Below are 15,020 nucleotides of genomic sequence, written 5' to 3' on the forward strand. Positions count from 1 at the left end.
ATGATTAAGGTTTTGTTGTGTGTTCATTTTTACGAATAACCGTCATTTTTTTTCATAATGATGACCTTTGATTAGATGTTCATTTGAAAGAATGAACTCTGATTTTTGTTCATTATAATGAACTTTGATTTCGAATGAACTCTGTTTTTATTAACAATGAAAGTTTTGTTCTATGTTCATGTTAGAGCGCAGCTCGGTCGACCTCGCATGCGTTGCTATCTCAAGCATGTTTGTCAATGTTAGTGATCAAAATTATAAGTCTTAATTTCTAGCCTACATAGCTAAGTCTCGAACTAGGATATAAAAGTGTAGTTGAGCTCAAGGACTTCATGGAGATTCATCATACAACGACGAATATCTACTCAAGGAACCGTGGAACTTCATCAACAAAAAGGTATGTGGAGACTTGAACTTATCTATCACTCAAAAGTTTATCTCTTATATCTCCTACTTCTTATGAGACAAAAGTCGTATGCTATATAGACTGGATCATATACATTTGATATTTCGAGCCGAGTATATCTTGCCTATCTATATCTCGAAATCATGTGTTGGTAAAGCGTTTCGCTTTGATCAAGTTTATCTTCACCTAGTGACGAAAGTCATGAAAAGTTTCAATCACTTTGAGAATTGATCTGACGTGAATCGGTCTTTGAATAACGGCTACATAGCGTCCTCTGAGAATGTCTCAATGATTGAAATGAGAGTTTAGATTACATAACCATGTATTTCTTGAACCGAAGTTTTCGAACTTTGTTGATCAAGAGAAATCAGGAGGATTGTGGAATTGGCTTGCCAAGTCCGCGAACTGTCGGAAGTTCTCGGCCGAGAATTTCTGCTGGGATTTTCCAAAACTCGTTTGTGTGCTAAGTCCGCGAACTGGCGGAAGTTCTCATTCCGAGAAATTCTGCTGAGTTTGGAAAACTCAACCGATTAACTTAAGTCCGCGAACTTGTTTGTGAACTTAAGAGGTTATGATCTAAAGATGTACTATGAACATGAAACTTAAATTATTAAAGAATGCTTTATACAAACCGTGGATATAAAGTTTATGAGCCGATTCAATCGAATCGAATCATCTTTGTTTCAATTGTGTCTTGTGTAGTTACATAAGGTCTCATAGCAATTGAACAACTCTCTAACTAGTTCATTTGAGTCAATTGAACTAGTTATGGTGAAGAATAACAAGGTTAATATGAAATGCTCATATGGTTAACCTTTTGGGTTACTATGTTGAACCAACATACACGTACACGTTTGGGCATGGTTTTCACAAACCAGTAAACGTCTACCCAAGTGTGTGTGGAAAGCTAAGTTTTCGATCTAAAGGTTGACAAATATTAGCTTGAATTTAAATCAGGTTTTCATCTAATGGTGAATATGGATTGCTTTGTAACTAAGGAAAAACCATGACTTGAAGGCTATATAAAGGAGACATCTAGCATTGTGCAAAACTAATCCCCACACATCTGTGTGATACTAGTGCGCTCCCTAGAGTCGATTCTCCTTTAACCTTTGGTTTTCTTCTCTAAAACCATGTTAACGACTTAAAGACTTCATTGGGATTGTGAAGCCAGACCGATACTACTTTTATCGTAGTTGTGTGATCTGATCTTACATCTTCTATCGTACGAGTACAATCTTTGATTGGCTTGAGATCGTGAGAGTTCTCCGATAGGAAAGATAAAGAAGTCACAAACATCTTCGTCTCACTGTTTTTTATTCCTCGACAAATCGTCTGTATAGTCAGGAAGGATTGTAGAGAGGTGATTGATTAATCTAGGTTGTTCTTCGGGAATATAAGACTGGATTATCAATTGGTTCCTGTTCACCTTGATTTCATATCTTAAGACGGAACAAAACCTAGGGATTATCTGTGGGAGACAAATTTATCCTTTGATAGACTTTTCTGTGTGAGACAGATTTGTTTATTATCAAGTCTGCGATTTTGGGTTGCAGCAACTCTTGGTTGTGGGTGAGATCAACTAAGGGAATCAAGTGCGCAGTATCCTGCTGGGATCAGAGGCGTAGGAGTACAAATGTACCCTGGATCGGTGGGAGACTGATTGGGGTTCAACTATAGTCCAGTCCGAAGTTAGCTTGGAGTAGGCTAGTGCTTGTAGCGGCTTAATACAATGTGTATTCAATCTGGACTAGGTCCCGGGGTTTTTCTGCATTTGCGGTTTCCTTGTTAACAAAACTTCTGGTGTCTGTTTTATTTCTTTTCCACATTATATTTTATATAATTGAAATAATACAAGTTGTGCGTTCGTGATCATCAATTGGAAATCCAACCTTTGGTTGTTGATTGATATTGATTGATCCTTGGACATTGGTCTTTGGTACCGTCCAAGTTATTCCTTGTATTTGATATATACTTGCTATTGATTTTAGCTTGAGTAAAAATCAAATCAAGAGAGAGATATTAACTCCTTGAGATACTTTTATCTAGATTGAGTCTGACTGTCTAGTTGATTCTCTAGCAAAGTATTTCGGAGTTAGTCCATACATATTGTTAAACGAAATATTGGCGGTGTTGTTAGACCCCCGCTTTTTCAATTGGTATCAGAGAAGGCAAACACGTTAAAGACCTCAAAAGTCTGTGTTTGTGGCGATCTGACTATATGGACCGTAAAGTCTCAATTGATGTTTCACCAGGTGTAAAAAACAACCGCAAGAAAAGGTCTGACAAACTGATGTCTCTTCAAAAAGGGTTGGATGAACAAATCCGGATCAACCGTGGTCTTGTTGCAGAAATTGCAGTTCTTAAGGATTTGATATCTGGAAATACTCCATTTGAGAATTTGAAAAATCTCAGTTGTTCCTCTATCAAAAAATGTCATAAGTCAGATAGTAGTCAACGACAAGATGTTGAGAAAACTGATATGACAAGGAACCAGTCAGATAATCTTCAAAGCATAGGCTCATGTTGTGATCCATCCGATCATATACAGTAAACATGTATGTCTTTTCAAAAGAGTCTTAACGTTGCAAGTAATCTTTGTAAGAAAGCTAAACAACTGTATGATTCTCTAAAATCTCATAAAATACTACCAGGAAACTCTAAATCGAGAAGTACTAGTAGTATGGGTGCCTTTGCTCTAAGATCTACATCTCCCTTTCAATGGTTTCTTGATAGTGGATGTAGTCGACACATAACAGGAGACTTTACATGGTTTGTTTCGTCTGTTGAGTATGAAGGAGGACCTGTAACGTTCGGAGATGGAAGTTGTTGCTACATCAGCAAAAAAGGAACGATCAAGCTACCAGGTGTTCCAGAAATCCATGATGTGGTATAAGTTAAAGGCATGACTGCTAATCTTCTTTCTATTAGTCAAATTTGCGACAAGGGCCATCGAGTTATCTTCAATGCGAATGGATGTGACATTGTTGAAAAATCTGGGAAAGTGATTTTCCAAGGAACTCGTGGTAAAAACAACTGTTATCTTCTTGATACTCAGTTTAGCAACCGCTGTACTTTGACTAAGGTGGAATCTACACATCTTTGGCATGAGCGTTTTGGTCACATCAATTATCTCCTTCTAACTAAGATCATTAACAAAGAACTTGTTAGAGGCATTCCCAAAATCAATGCAAGTATTGAAGGTGTATGTGGTGCCTGTCAAAAGGGTAAGCAAACAAAAGTTCACCACAAATCATCTCGAAATATCCTCACTAAACCTCCACTTGATTTAATTCATATGGATCTCTTCGGACCAATTCAACAACCCACGGTTGCCGGTAAGAAGTATGCTTTAGTTATGGTAGATGATTACACTATATTTACTTGGGTTGCATTCCTATCCCATAAGAATGAAACCCTTGGTGAATTCGAGATTATTGTTAAAAGAATCCAGAACGAACAAGGTCGCAAACTAAAGAAAATTAGAAGCGATCGTGGCACTGAATTCAAAGACACCAAGGTATTTGAATTCTGTGACGAACTGGGGATCATTCAACAATACTCACCACTGATTACTCCTCAAGCTAATGGAGTTGCTGAAAGAAAGAATAGGAACATCCAGGAAAAGGCAAGGGTAATGCTCCACAACAAAAACCTACCTTTAAGATTTTGGGGAGAAGTTGTCTTTACAGCATGCTACTTGATCAACCATGTGTATTTGCGGTCTAAAACCCTTAACACTCCTTATGAGTTATGCTATGGAAGGAAACCTAACCTACACTATCTCAGGGTGTTTGGAAGTAAGTGTTATATTCTGAAAGATCAAGAACAGAGAGGGAAATTTGACACCAAAAGTGACGAAGGTATGTTTCTTGGCTATGCATCTGACAGTCGTGGGTTTCGAGTTTTTAATCACACAACACAAGTCATGATGGAATCTGCTAATGTTACCATCGACGACATTAGCAATTTTCGTCAAGATAGTTCCCCTGCTGATTTTCCTCCAACAGAGACAATTGAGAAAGTCAAAGAAATTCCAGAATCAGTTGAAGTTATCCCAACAGTTATTGATCCTAACATTTCTAGTGACGAGTAGAAGATCATTGATCAAGCCATTCCTGATGAACAAGAACGTGTCCCTCCACGACATCTATGGGTTCAAAGGAATCATGACCCCAATAGTATCATTGGGGGAAGAGATTCTACAGCCAAAACAAGGGGTCAACTTCAAAATATATGCAATTTTGGTTGTTATCTTTCGCAGGTGGAACCAAGGAATATTGATGAAGCTCTGAAAGATCCTTTCTGGGTCAATGCGATGCATGAAGAGTTAAATCAATTTTAAAGACAATATGTCTGGGAACGTGTACCTTGTCCTCCAAATATCAATATTGTCGGTACCAAATGGATATTCAAGAGCAAGTCTGATGAATTCGGCACAATTGTCAGAAATAAAGCTAGACTTGTCGCTCAAGTATATTCACAGATTGAAGGAATCGATTTTGACGAAACCTTTGCTCCTATGGCACGTCTTGAGTCCATTCGACTTTTATTGGCCCATGCCTTCTTTCTCAAGGTTAAGTTGTTTCAGATGGACATAAAATCAGCGTTTCTGAATGGAATTCTAAAAGAGGAAGTCTTTGTTGCTCAACCTAAGGGATTCGAAAATCCTGATTTCCCAGATCATGTGTTGAAGCTCAGGAAGGCATTATACGGATTGAAGCAAGCACCAAGAGCCTGGTTTGAGAAACTTACTACTTCTCTTATTAGAAAAGGATTTTCAAGAGGAGGAGCTGATAAAACATTGTTTACCAAATGGAGTGGGAAAGATGTTGTAATTGCTCAAATCTATGTAGATGATATCATCTATGGATCAACTTCTGAGAAATTCGCAAAAGACTTTCAAGTCTCTCTTGCTAAAGAATTTGAAATGAGCAATGTTGGTGAATTAAGATACTTCTTAGGATTACAGATTGAACAACATAAGGAGGGGATTTACTTATCCCAGGAGAAGTACGCACGAAATATTATGTCAAGATTCGGTCTGGATAAGTCGTCTCCTAAGCTGACTCCCATGCCTACTACTGGGAATTACACAGGGATCATAAAGGAGCAAAAGTGGATCAAAAACTATATCGATCCATTATAGGTAGCCTTTTGTATCTTACAGCTACTAGACCTGATATTTCCTTCAGTGTTGGTTGTGGTGCCAGGTTTCAGGCGGATCCAAGAGAATCTCATCTTGAAGCTGCAAAAAGAATCATACGATATATAAATCACACTGTTAGGTATGGTCTCTCGTACACTTTTGATACTAATACTGATCTTTCTGCTTATTCTGATGTTGATTGGGCAGGATGTGTATAAGAGAGAAAAAGTACATCAAGGGGCTTCTACTATGTGGGTCTCAATCTTGTAGCATGGCATAACAAGAAGCAAAACTCTCAATCCCTGTCTACATATGAAGCAGAATACATTGATGCCGGATCATGTTGTACTCAACTCCTATGGATAAAACAGATGCTTGCTGATTATGGAATTGATACTGGAATAATGAAGATATTTTGTGATAACTCCAGTGCGATTCGAATTGTTGAGAATCATGTTGAGCACTCAAGAACAAAGCACATTGACATAAGGTACCATTTTATTCGTGATCTTTATGAAAATGGTATCATCAGTATGGAGTTTGTGCCTTCCGAACAACAATTGGCTGATATTCTCACCAAACTCTTAGACACTGCAACGTTTCAACACTTGCGGCAGTCTATTGGTGTTGTTTTGGTTCATTAAAACGTTTTGTTGACTCTTGCCCCTATGCTTATCCTTATCTTTTGGGCAATTGAGTCTGAAACTCCAGTAGGTACTTTCCAGTTCAGTTTCTGTAGGATTGTCGTTTTTTTTAGTATCTCTTTAGTGCCTTAAAATCCTTATTTTCTTTCGAAATTAAGGTCGCTCTTATTGTTCTTTAGGGAGTGATATCAAATGGGATAGAGTTCTTTTGAACTTGTGCTTAATGGTAATATCTTGCGGGGTGTGCGGCTGTGGAATTTTATACGGGTTATCTTGTATCTTAAAACTCCTTGATGAATGCATTCAGCTTCGGCTTTATGATTGCATCTAAATTAAGTTGGTATGTACTTTTCTTTTAGTCTATGAAATGTCTCTTGTGGAAATTTCATTATGATCCCATTCTTGTACCTTTGCCAATTTTATTGACAAAAAGGGGGAGAAATATTGTAGTTCACACTACAAATACATATGGTTTTTGGATCATTGTGTAAGGGGGAGTGGTTTCCATGATCGAGATGGAGTATTGACTAAGGGGGAGTGATACATATCACCATAGTGTTATTGTTAAAGTCGTGATACAGTTGGACTTTGATGTTACATAATAATATTATGACACTGTATAATAATGATCGAGAATCTCGATTTCTCTCATTGTTATAGCTACGAATCTTCAACAACGGTGATGCTAAACTTACAACCTTTGGTATCATTGGAGTACTTGGAAGGACGAAGATTTCAGGGAACGTTGAAGATTAGACTATGGAATAGGAGCCACTAAAATTTATCTTTTTTGTGTTCCGTATGCATTAATAGTTTTGTCACTAAAATTGACAAAGGGGGAGATTGTTAGAGCATAGCTCGGTCGACCTCGCATGAGTTTCTATCTCAAGCATGTTTATCAATGTTAGTGATCAAAACTATAAGTCTTGATTTCTAGCCTACATAGCTAAGTCTCGGACTAGGATAGAAAAGTGTAGTTGAGCTCAAGGACTTCATGGCGATTCATCATACAACGATGAAGATCTACTCAAGGAACCGTGGAACTTCATCAACAAAAAGGTATGTGGAGACTTGAACTTATATATCACTCAAAAGTCTATCTCTTCTATCTCCTACTTCTTATGAGACAAAAGTCGTATGCTATATAGACTGGATCATACACATTTGATATTTCGAGCCGAGTATATCTCGCCTATCTATATCACGAAATCATGTGTTTGTAAAGCGTTTCGCTTTGATCAAGTTTATCTTCAACTACTGACGAAAGTCATGAAAAGTTTCAATCACTTTGAGAATTGCTCTGACGTGAATCGGTATGTGAATAACGGCTACATAGCGTCCTATGAGAATGTCTAAATGATTGAAATGAGAGTTTAGATTACATAACCATGTATTCCTTGAACCGAAGTTTTCGAACTTTGTTGATCAAGAGAAATCAGAAGGATTGTGGAATTGGCTTGCCAAGTCCGCGAACCCAGTCCGCAAACTGTCGGAAGTTCTCGACCGAGAATTTCTGCTGGATTTTCCAAAACTCGTTTGTGTGCTGAGTTTGGAAAACTCAATCGGTTTACTTAAGTCCGCGAACTCGTTTGTGAACTTAAGAGGTTATGATCTAAAGATGTGCTCTGAACATGAAACTTAAATTACTAAGGAATGCTTTATGCAAACCGTGGCTATGAAATTCATGAGCTGATTCAATCGAATCGAATCATCTTTGTTTCAATTGTGTCTTGTGTAGTTACATAAGATCTCATAGAAATTGAACAACTCTCTAACTAGTTCATTTGAATCAATTGAACTAGTTATGGTGAAGAAGAACAAGGTTAATATGAAATGCTCATATGGTTAACCTTTTGGGTTACTATGTTGAACCAACATACACGTACACACTTGGGCATGGTTTTCACAACCCCAGTAAACGTCTACCCAAGTGTGTGTGACAAGCTAAGTTTTCGATCTAACGGTTGAGAAATATTAGCTTGAATATAAATCAGGTTTTCATCTAACGGTGAATATGGATTGCTTTGTAACTAAGGCAAAACCCTGATTTGAAGGCTATATAAAGGAGACATCTAGCATTGTGAAAAACTAATCCCCACACGTCTGTGTGATACTAGTGCGCTCGCTAGAGTCGATTCTCCTTTAAACTTTGGTTTTCTTCTCTAAAACCATGTTAACGACTTAAAGACTTTATTGGGATTCTGAATCCAGATCGATACTACTTGTATCGTAGTTGTGTGATCTGATCTTGCATCTTCTATCGTCCGAGTACAATCTTTGATTGGCTTGAGATCGCGAGAGTTCTCGGATAGGCAAGATAAAGAAGTCACAAACATCTTCGTCTCACTGTTTGTGATTCCTCGACAAACCACCTGTGTAGTCAGGAAGGATTGTAGAGAGGTGATTGATTAATCTAGGCTGTTCTTCGGGAATATAAGACCTGATTATCAATTGGTTCCTGTTCATCTTGATTTCATATCTTAAGACGGAACAAAACCTAGGGTTTATCTGTGGGAGACAGATTTATCCTTTGATAGACTTTTCTGTGTGATACAGATTTGTTTATTATCAAGTCTGCGATTTTGGATTGCAGCAACTCTTGGTTGTGGGTGAGATCAACTAAAGGAATCAAGTGCGTAGTATCATGCTGGGATCAGAGGCGTAGGAGTACAACTGTACCTTGGATCGGTGGGGACTGATTGGGGTTCAACTATAGTCCAGTCCGAAGTTAGCTTGGAGTAGGCTAGTGCCTGTAGCTGCTTAATACAGTGTGTATTCAATCTGGACTAGGTCCCAGGGTTTTTATGCATTTGCGGTTTCCTCGTTAACAAAACTTCCGGTGTCTGTGTTATTTATTTTCCGCATTATATTTTATAAAATTGAAATAATACAGGTTGTGCGTTCGTGATCATCAATTGGAAATCCAACCTTTGGTTGTTGATTGATATTGATTGATCCTTGGACATTGGTCTTTGGTACCGTCCAAGTTATTCCTTGTATTTGATAAAGACTCGCTATTGATTTTAGCTTGAGTAAAAATCAAATCAAGAGAGAGATATTAACTCCTTGAGATACTTTTATCTAGATTGAGTCTGACTGTCTAGTTGATTCTCTAGCAAAGTATTTCGGAGTTAGTCCATACAGATTGCTAAGCGAAATATTGGGTGGTGTTGTTAGACCCCCGCTTTTTCAGTTCATTTGAAAAAATGAACTCTATTTTAATATAGGTTTTATTAGGTGTTCATTTGAAAGAATGAACTCTTGTTTTTATTCATAATAGTGGAGTTTTTGTTGTGTGTTCATTCGAAAGAATGAACTCTGTTTTTATATAGGTTTTATTAGGTGATCATTTGAAAGAATGAACTGTGTTTTCATATGTGTTTTATTAGGTGTTCATTTGAAAGAATGAACTCCGTTTTCATATAGGTTTTATTAGGTGTTCATTTGAAAGAATGAACTCTTGGTTTTATTCATAATAAGGAGTTTTTGTTGTGTGTTCATTTGAAAGAATGAACTCTGATTTTTTGTTCTTAAAACAAATTTTTTGTAGAATATATAATGAAGTGTAATGACGTTCATATAATATGATGAAGCGTAGAGTTTTTCATGAAAAAGAATGAACTCGGATCTACAAAAAGCCTGATAGTTCATCAAACAGAATGAACTGCTACAAGAAAATAAGTAGGAATTAACACGAAAGGGTATTTTTGTCCATTTTATATTTCCAAATAATTATGGACCAAATATGAAACTCCTTTTCCCGCTGGACCAAATAGTCTTGGGACCACCTAAAAAAGGACCAAACGATAATTTCTCCTTTATAAAACCATGTCTCTCTAACGAATTTTTTAATAACATCCCAATCTAGACACGATTTTAAATAGCGTCTGGAAAAAAAAACGCGGTTTACAAAACCACCCATCATCCAGACGATCGTATTAAAATTACAAGATCAATATTATAAGAAAAAGATACAAAATTAAAACATACAAAAAAAATTGAAAATTGCTAAACATGGTAGTCTACGGATGTAAAATAACTAGCAACATAAATTGAATTCAACAAAATCAACAAAGAATAACATGATGTTATCACTCAATTTACCTAAACATATAATTGCTTTTGATGTTTGAACAAAACAAGATTAACTAATCTGAGAATTACTTGACTTGATATTTATATTGAACCATACAAAACGATTATAAACTACAAACATGATGTTATCTTCAAACATATAATATGACAATCGAAGAATAACTAAGGATATAAATCCTAAACTGCAACATCGATTAGATAAGCTCCATAGCAACAAGGGTATATACCTTAACCTGAATAATGTTTATTTCAGAGAAACACAAATGATATTCACGTCTGATTTGGGGTGTGTGTATAAAATGCAAATGATATTCACGTCGGATTTGAGATGTACATAATATAACAATGTTTGAAGAAACACATTCCTCAGTGCCGTCTAGAGCTTATGAAATTATTAAAAGCGTCCCAATATGAGACACTAGCTACTTAAAAAAAAGTGTTCACATTCAGATGCTGCCTGTAGTTGCTTCCAGACAGGCACACATCGTATAATGATTTTTAGCACCAAACACTTCGGATGCGCTAAAGGATGACTGAGCGTTTCCCTTATAGGTTGTTTGGATACACAATCAGAAGTTGTTTTTTGACTTCTGAAAATAAAAGAATCGGAAATTAGTTTGGATACACAATTTCAGAATAACTTTTAGAAACAAAAAAATTACGTTTTGTGCAAAATATTTCTGCTCCTGACTGCTGCACTTATATGCTTCCAAACCGGGAGAGTGCATATTTTGTGTTCAAGTTCTGGAACCGAAGTATTAGGAAGTCCTAGTCAAAATACTAACATTCCTCATTCGAGAAGGTTGGTTATTCTGCTCACTATGTCTCAGTTCATGGAAGAGCTAAAATCAGCAATGAAGGAACACATAGAATTCATGTCAGATCTCGTCGAGAGATCCAGTGGAGAGCTTCGTACTGGACTTCAACCCGCTGTTGACGTTTTTATTGGTTTCTTCCAGGCAATCGACTGGAAGGTATTAAAACTTTTTAGTACTTAGGGTTTGCATTGCATCAAATGTTTACGGTTGCTCAGATTTACTTAGTATTGCGAAATTGAGATCCAATTGTTTACTGGAACTATTAGGGTTTATAATTTCAAGAATTAGGGATACAAAGTAGGAGTATCCTTCTATGCTGAGCTGATCCGTTTTAAGCCGTAACTGTGTCGTTTCTAGTGACATTCAAGTCCATCGAAAATGTTGGATCGCCAAAAGCGTGTTAAAATTGCCAATTGGGAAAGTTTAAAGGTTGCAGAGGTTTTTGAGTCTCCATTTTGTTTATCTTTTATAACTGGCTAGCTTCGGATATTTTTGTAGGCAATTGAAATTTTTTGAAGGGGATGTTAATGTTTTAGCCACATCATAGTCATTCATTGATTGTTTTCAGATTTCTGGTTTATTTGTTCATTTGGTTATAGATATGCTAAGGATGTGAGTTCTTTATACATATGCCTGTCTTTGCAATTTTGGTATCTGACTCCTTTGTTGAGTTATTGGTTGCTATTTACCTTTATTTGGATAGGCATATTTATCTTCTTCATTCTTGGGGAGCCTATTGTGTCTGGCAGTAATTATCCATTTGGTTTACAGGAACCTTGGTTAATTGGCTTAATATCGTTCCATGTTGCTTTGCTGCTAACAACCATCTTGTCAAGGAAAAACATCAACTTCCAAATGTGCTTGTTTCTTGTGGCATGTAAGATTCTGCGTCCCTCAACTGCCTTTCATTTGCTTATTATACTATTATATGCTAACAGATGAGTTAGGTTCAGGTTTGCGAAACTCAATGAAATTTAGATTTGTAGCAGATATTCTAGCTAGTGTTTGTCATTAAAACAAAATTTGAGAACTTTCTTTATGAGAGTTGCCCAAATTATGTTGAAGTCGCCGAGTTCGGTCAGAAATACATTATGCTTCTATGTGATGGGCATTGCACCACCATCTTTTTCTCTGTCATCCCTCAGTACTGAAACTGTATGATCTCATTTGGCCTCGTAATGTCTACCACGCCTCAGTATTTGATAAACCATTTAGATGTTCATAGAAAATAATGAATTCTATGGACCCACAAAAACTATTATTGTCTTATTTTATATTTTTGATGAAAAAACTTACGTTAAAAAATTTCAAATCTAAGTATGTTATGTTTTTGAGGAAAAGTGCTGAAATATATGCCAGAAGAACCCTGTGAGTGTAGCTAGAAAATGGAAACTACACCTCAAAATATTCTTGTGTTGCTTTCCATCCGATCCATCTCTATCATCCCTTCTCACGATTTCATGTCTCTTTTCTTGTATCTCATTTTGTGGACTCAATCTGTTTTGTGGTTTTACGGTTACATTTTTTTTATTGATATTTATTATTAGTATTCCAACGACAACTTGTTCTATAATGTTTTTTTAGCGGAAGTGCTTTTCCTTTTGTCGATACACAGGAAAAAGAACTTGATAGATCAATAAGCTGCTTTATGGGGTCCAGGAGAACCACGCTCTCCCTGGAAATCAGTTTCTTTTAGTCGAGACTACCTATCTTTTACTTCTTCATGATACTGAAAGTTCTATTCAACATTGGTGTTAATGTGCAGTGGCTGGTGTATACTTCGCAGAAAATATTAATACTGTTCTAGCTAGCAACTGGAAAAGTTTTGCAGGTCAGAATTATTTTGATCCGCGTGGAATTTTTCTGTCGGTACTCTGGTCTGGGCCTCTTTTGATCATTTCAATCATAGTCCTGGTTAGTTAATCTTTAACCACTTCTTATTTATTTTCATCACCCACCAGGTGGTTGTCGCCTTCATTTATCTCGGTACTTCTTATGAATGTGTTATCATCCACAGGTAAACACGCTCTTTTCATTATGCCAACTAATGGTTAAGTGGAAAAGAGCTGAGCTCAAGCACAAGGCAAGGGCTGCTCGTAACAAGCAGGAATGATATAGTTACCTTGTATTCCATGTTTAGGGTACACTTTGTAACGCTTTCTTACTCATGTTGAATTTATTTTCACGTACAAATCTTCCACTCTTTTGCTTGTTTATCTTGCAAGAGTTGTTTTTTCCTTTTCCTCCTTTTATTGGTAGATTATGAATTTTGTTCTGGCTGTAGTTGTTCTGTATACAGTTACTAACCTTGTAAGTTGTAACATACTCTTCAACTGAATATTATAAGATTTTGAAAGAGGGAAGTTATAAACATGCCTTCGGTACTGTCTTCTGGGTTTTCTTTTGTATATACTCAGTAATATGTCAAAGATATTTTGACAGTCAATAAGTTTGTAGAGAAGGAAATCTTGCTCAGCTCAGCTCAGCTCAGCTTGTGTTTGTTTTGATTCTATTTCCCTCCTTTTATTGGTAAGTTTATGCCCTACGAATGTTGTTCCAGCTATATTGATACTAACCTAATGTGTAACATACTCTTCAACTGAATACTAAATCTTGATGTAGGGAAGTTTTAGTTGTCTCCAACATTGTAATAACGTGATATTTTGTTTTGATGATCGAGCATTTTTTGATCTAGTGGGAAAATACGGATGGCATTTAATCAATTCGCTAAATGTAGACAAGTTTTTTTTACTTACCAGTGTTTTAGCAAGTATCATAGAAACTATCCATATGTCGATGCGATGTTGCTAAGTTTTTTTTCTTTGTATTATATAACAAGAAGCATTACTTGTACAAGTAAACTTAATTATATAACAAGAATCAGGTTTATCCATTACAAATTTCTCAAATTATTATCCATTACAAATTTCTTAAAATAATTTTCCCAAATATTCTCAAATTAGTAAAACAAAAAACAGAACATTCTTTATTATCGACAGACAACTATTCTTTAATCATTCTGCGTCCGCATTCTTTATCGAATTAGGAGAAACTAAACTCGGCATGTAAATCGCCGCCAAGAAGAATTTTCGAACGCCGCCAATTTTTATAATTCTAGCTCTTTCAGAATTTGGGTCATATATTACCAAAGTGCTTCTATCCTTCTCGAATAGAACCTCACCGTTCTTGAAAGCCTGTACTGCCTTGAAGCCTCTAACGTAGCGAAAAATAGATGTTTGTTGGGCATTGATGGTGAACAGCAATGTCCAGGATTCACTCAATCTGTAATCTTTGGCCACCCATACATCAAGACTCATTTTATCGCCTTCACTAACCAACAAGCAAAGCCGGCCATCCAACGTGCTCATATTTGTTATATGGAACTTGTTGTCAACGATACGTTTTGGTTTCATAGTTTCACTAAGTGTCTCACTGCTAACGTCAAAAGATATAAGAATTTGCCGACCTTCCGTCCGGCAGTATAATATCCAATGAATCGCTCCATTGACGAACACCCCAGGCGCCGCTCCATGATAACTAGTTAATTCGCAGAGGTAAGATGGAAGGTTTAGTATGCTTTTCCATGAATCTGATAGTAATGAATACACGTGCACTTTATGACTATATTGGCCATCACCATAAGCGCTTTCCATTTTTAACCAATTTGTAATCTTCGACTTTGCTGTCATAACCAAATCCGTATCTGCTGGATAACTGATATGCTTTGTTGTGTGAAAGTTCGATCGGTAAGGCTAGTGGCGGCACCAGCTTGTGATGCTTAGTGGAGGGATTCCAATAGAAAATTTTGTCTCCATTAAAGATCACACAACATAAGCCATTATAAGACCCCAAACTTTGAATAAATTCCGATGAGTCAAAGGGGTAATTGATTTCTGATACCTGCTCTTGAT

General features: G+C 36.6%; 2 protein-coding genes across 2 annotated transcripts; one reads left to right on the forward strand and one right to left on the reverse strand.

The window, feature by feature from the left end:
* The first annotated feature begins 10,890 nt into the window (after positions 1–10,890).
* On the forward strand, positions 10,891–13,493 carry LOC113335475 (transmembrane protein 18-like). Its single transcript, XM_026581514.1, has 4 exons — positions 10,891–11,265; positions 11,881–11,986; positions 12,875–13,023; positions 13,127–13,493. The coding sequence occupies exons 1-4, from the start codon at positions 11,113–11,115 to the stop codon at positions 13,220–13,222; spliced, it is 504 nt and encodes a 167-aa protein (XP_026437299.1). The 5' UTR covers positions 10,891–11,112; the 3' UTR covers positions 13,223–13,493.
* Positions 13,494–14,123: 630 nt separating this feature from the next.
* Positions 14,124–14,762, reverse strand: LOC113335456 (F-box/kelch-repeat protein At3g06240-like). The gene has a single exon (XM_026581499.1). The coding sequence runs from the start codon at positions 14,760–14,762 to the stop codon at positions 14,124–14,126; it is 639 nt and encodes a 212-aa protein (XP_026437284.1).
* Positions 14,763–15,020: the final 258 nt, after the last annotated feature.

The sequence above is a fragment of the Papaver somniferum genome, unplaced genomic scaffold, assembly GCF_003573695.1.
Source record: "Papaver somniferum cultivar HN1 unplaced genomic scaffold, ASM357369v1 unplaced-scaffold_148, whole genome shotgun sequence".
Classification (NCBI taxonomy): Eukaryota; Viridiplantae; Streptophyta; class Magnoliopsida; order Ranunculales; family Papaveraceae; genus Papaver; species Papaver somniferum.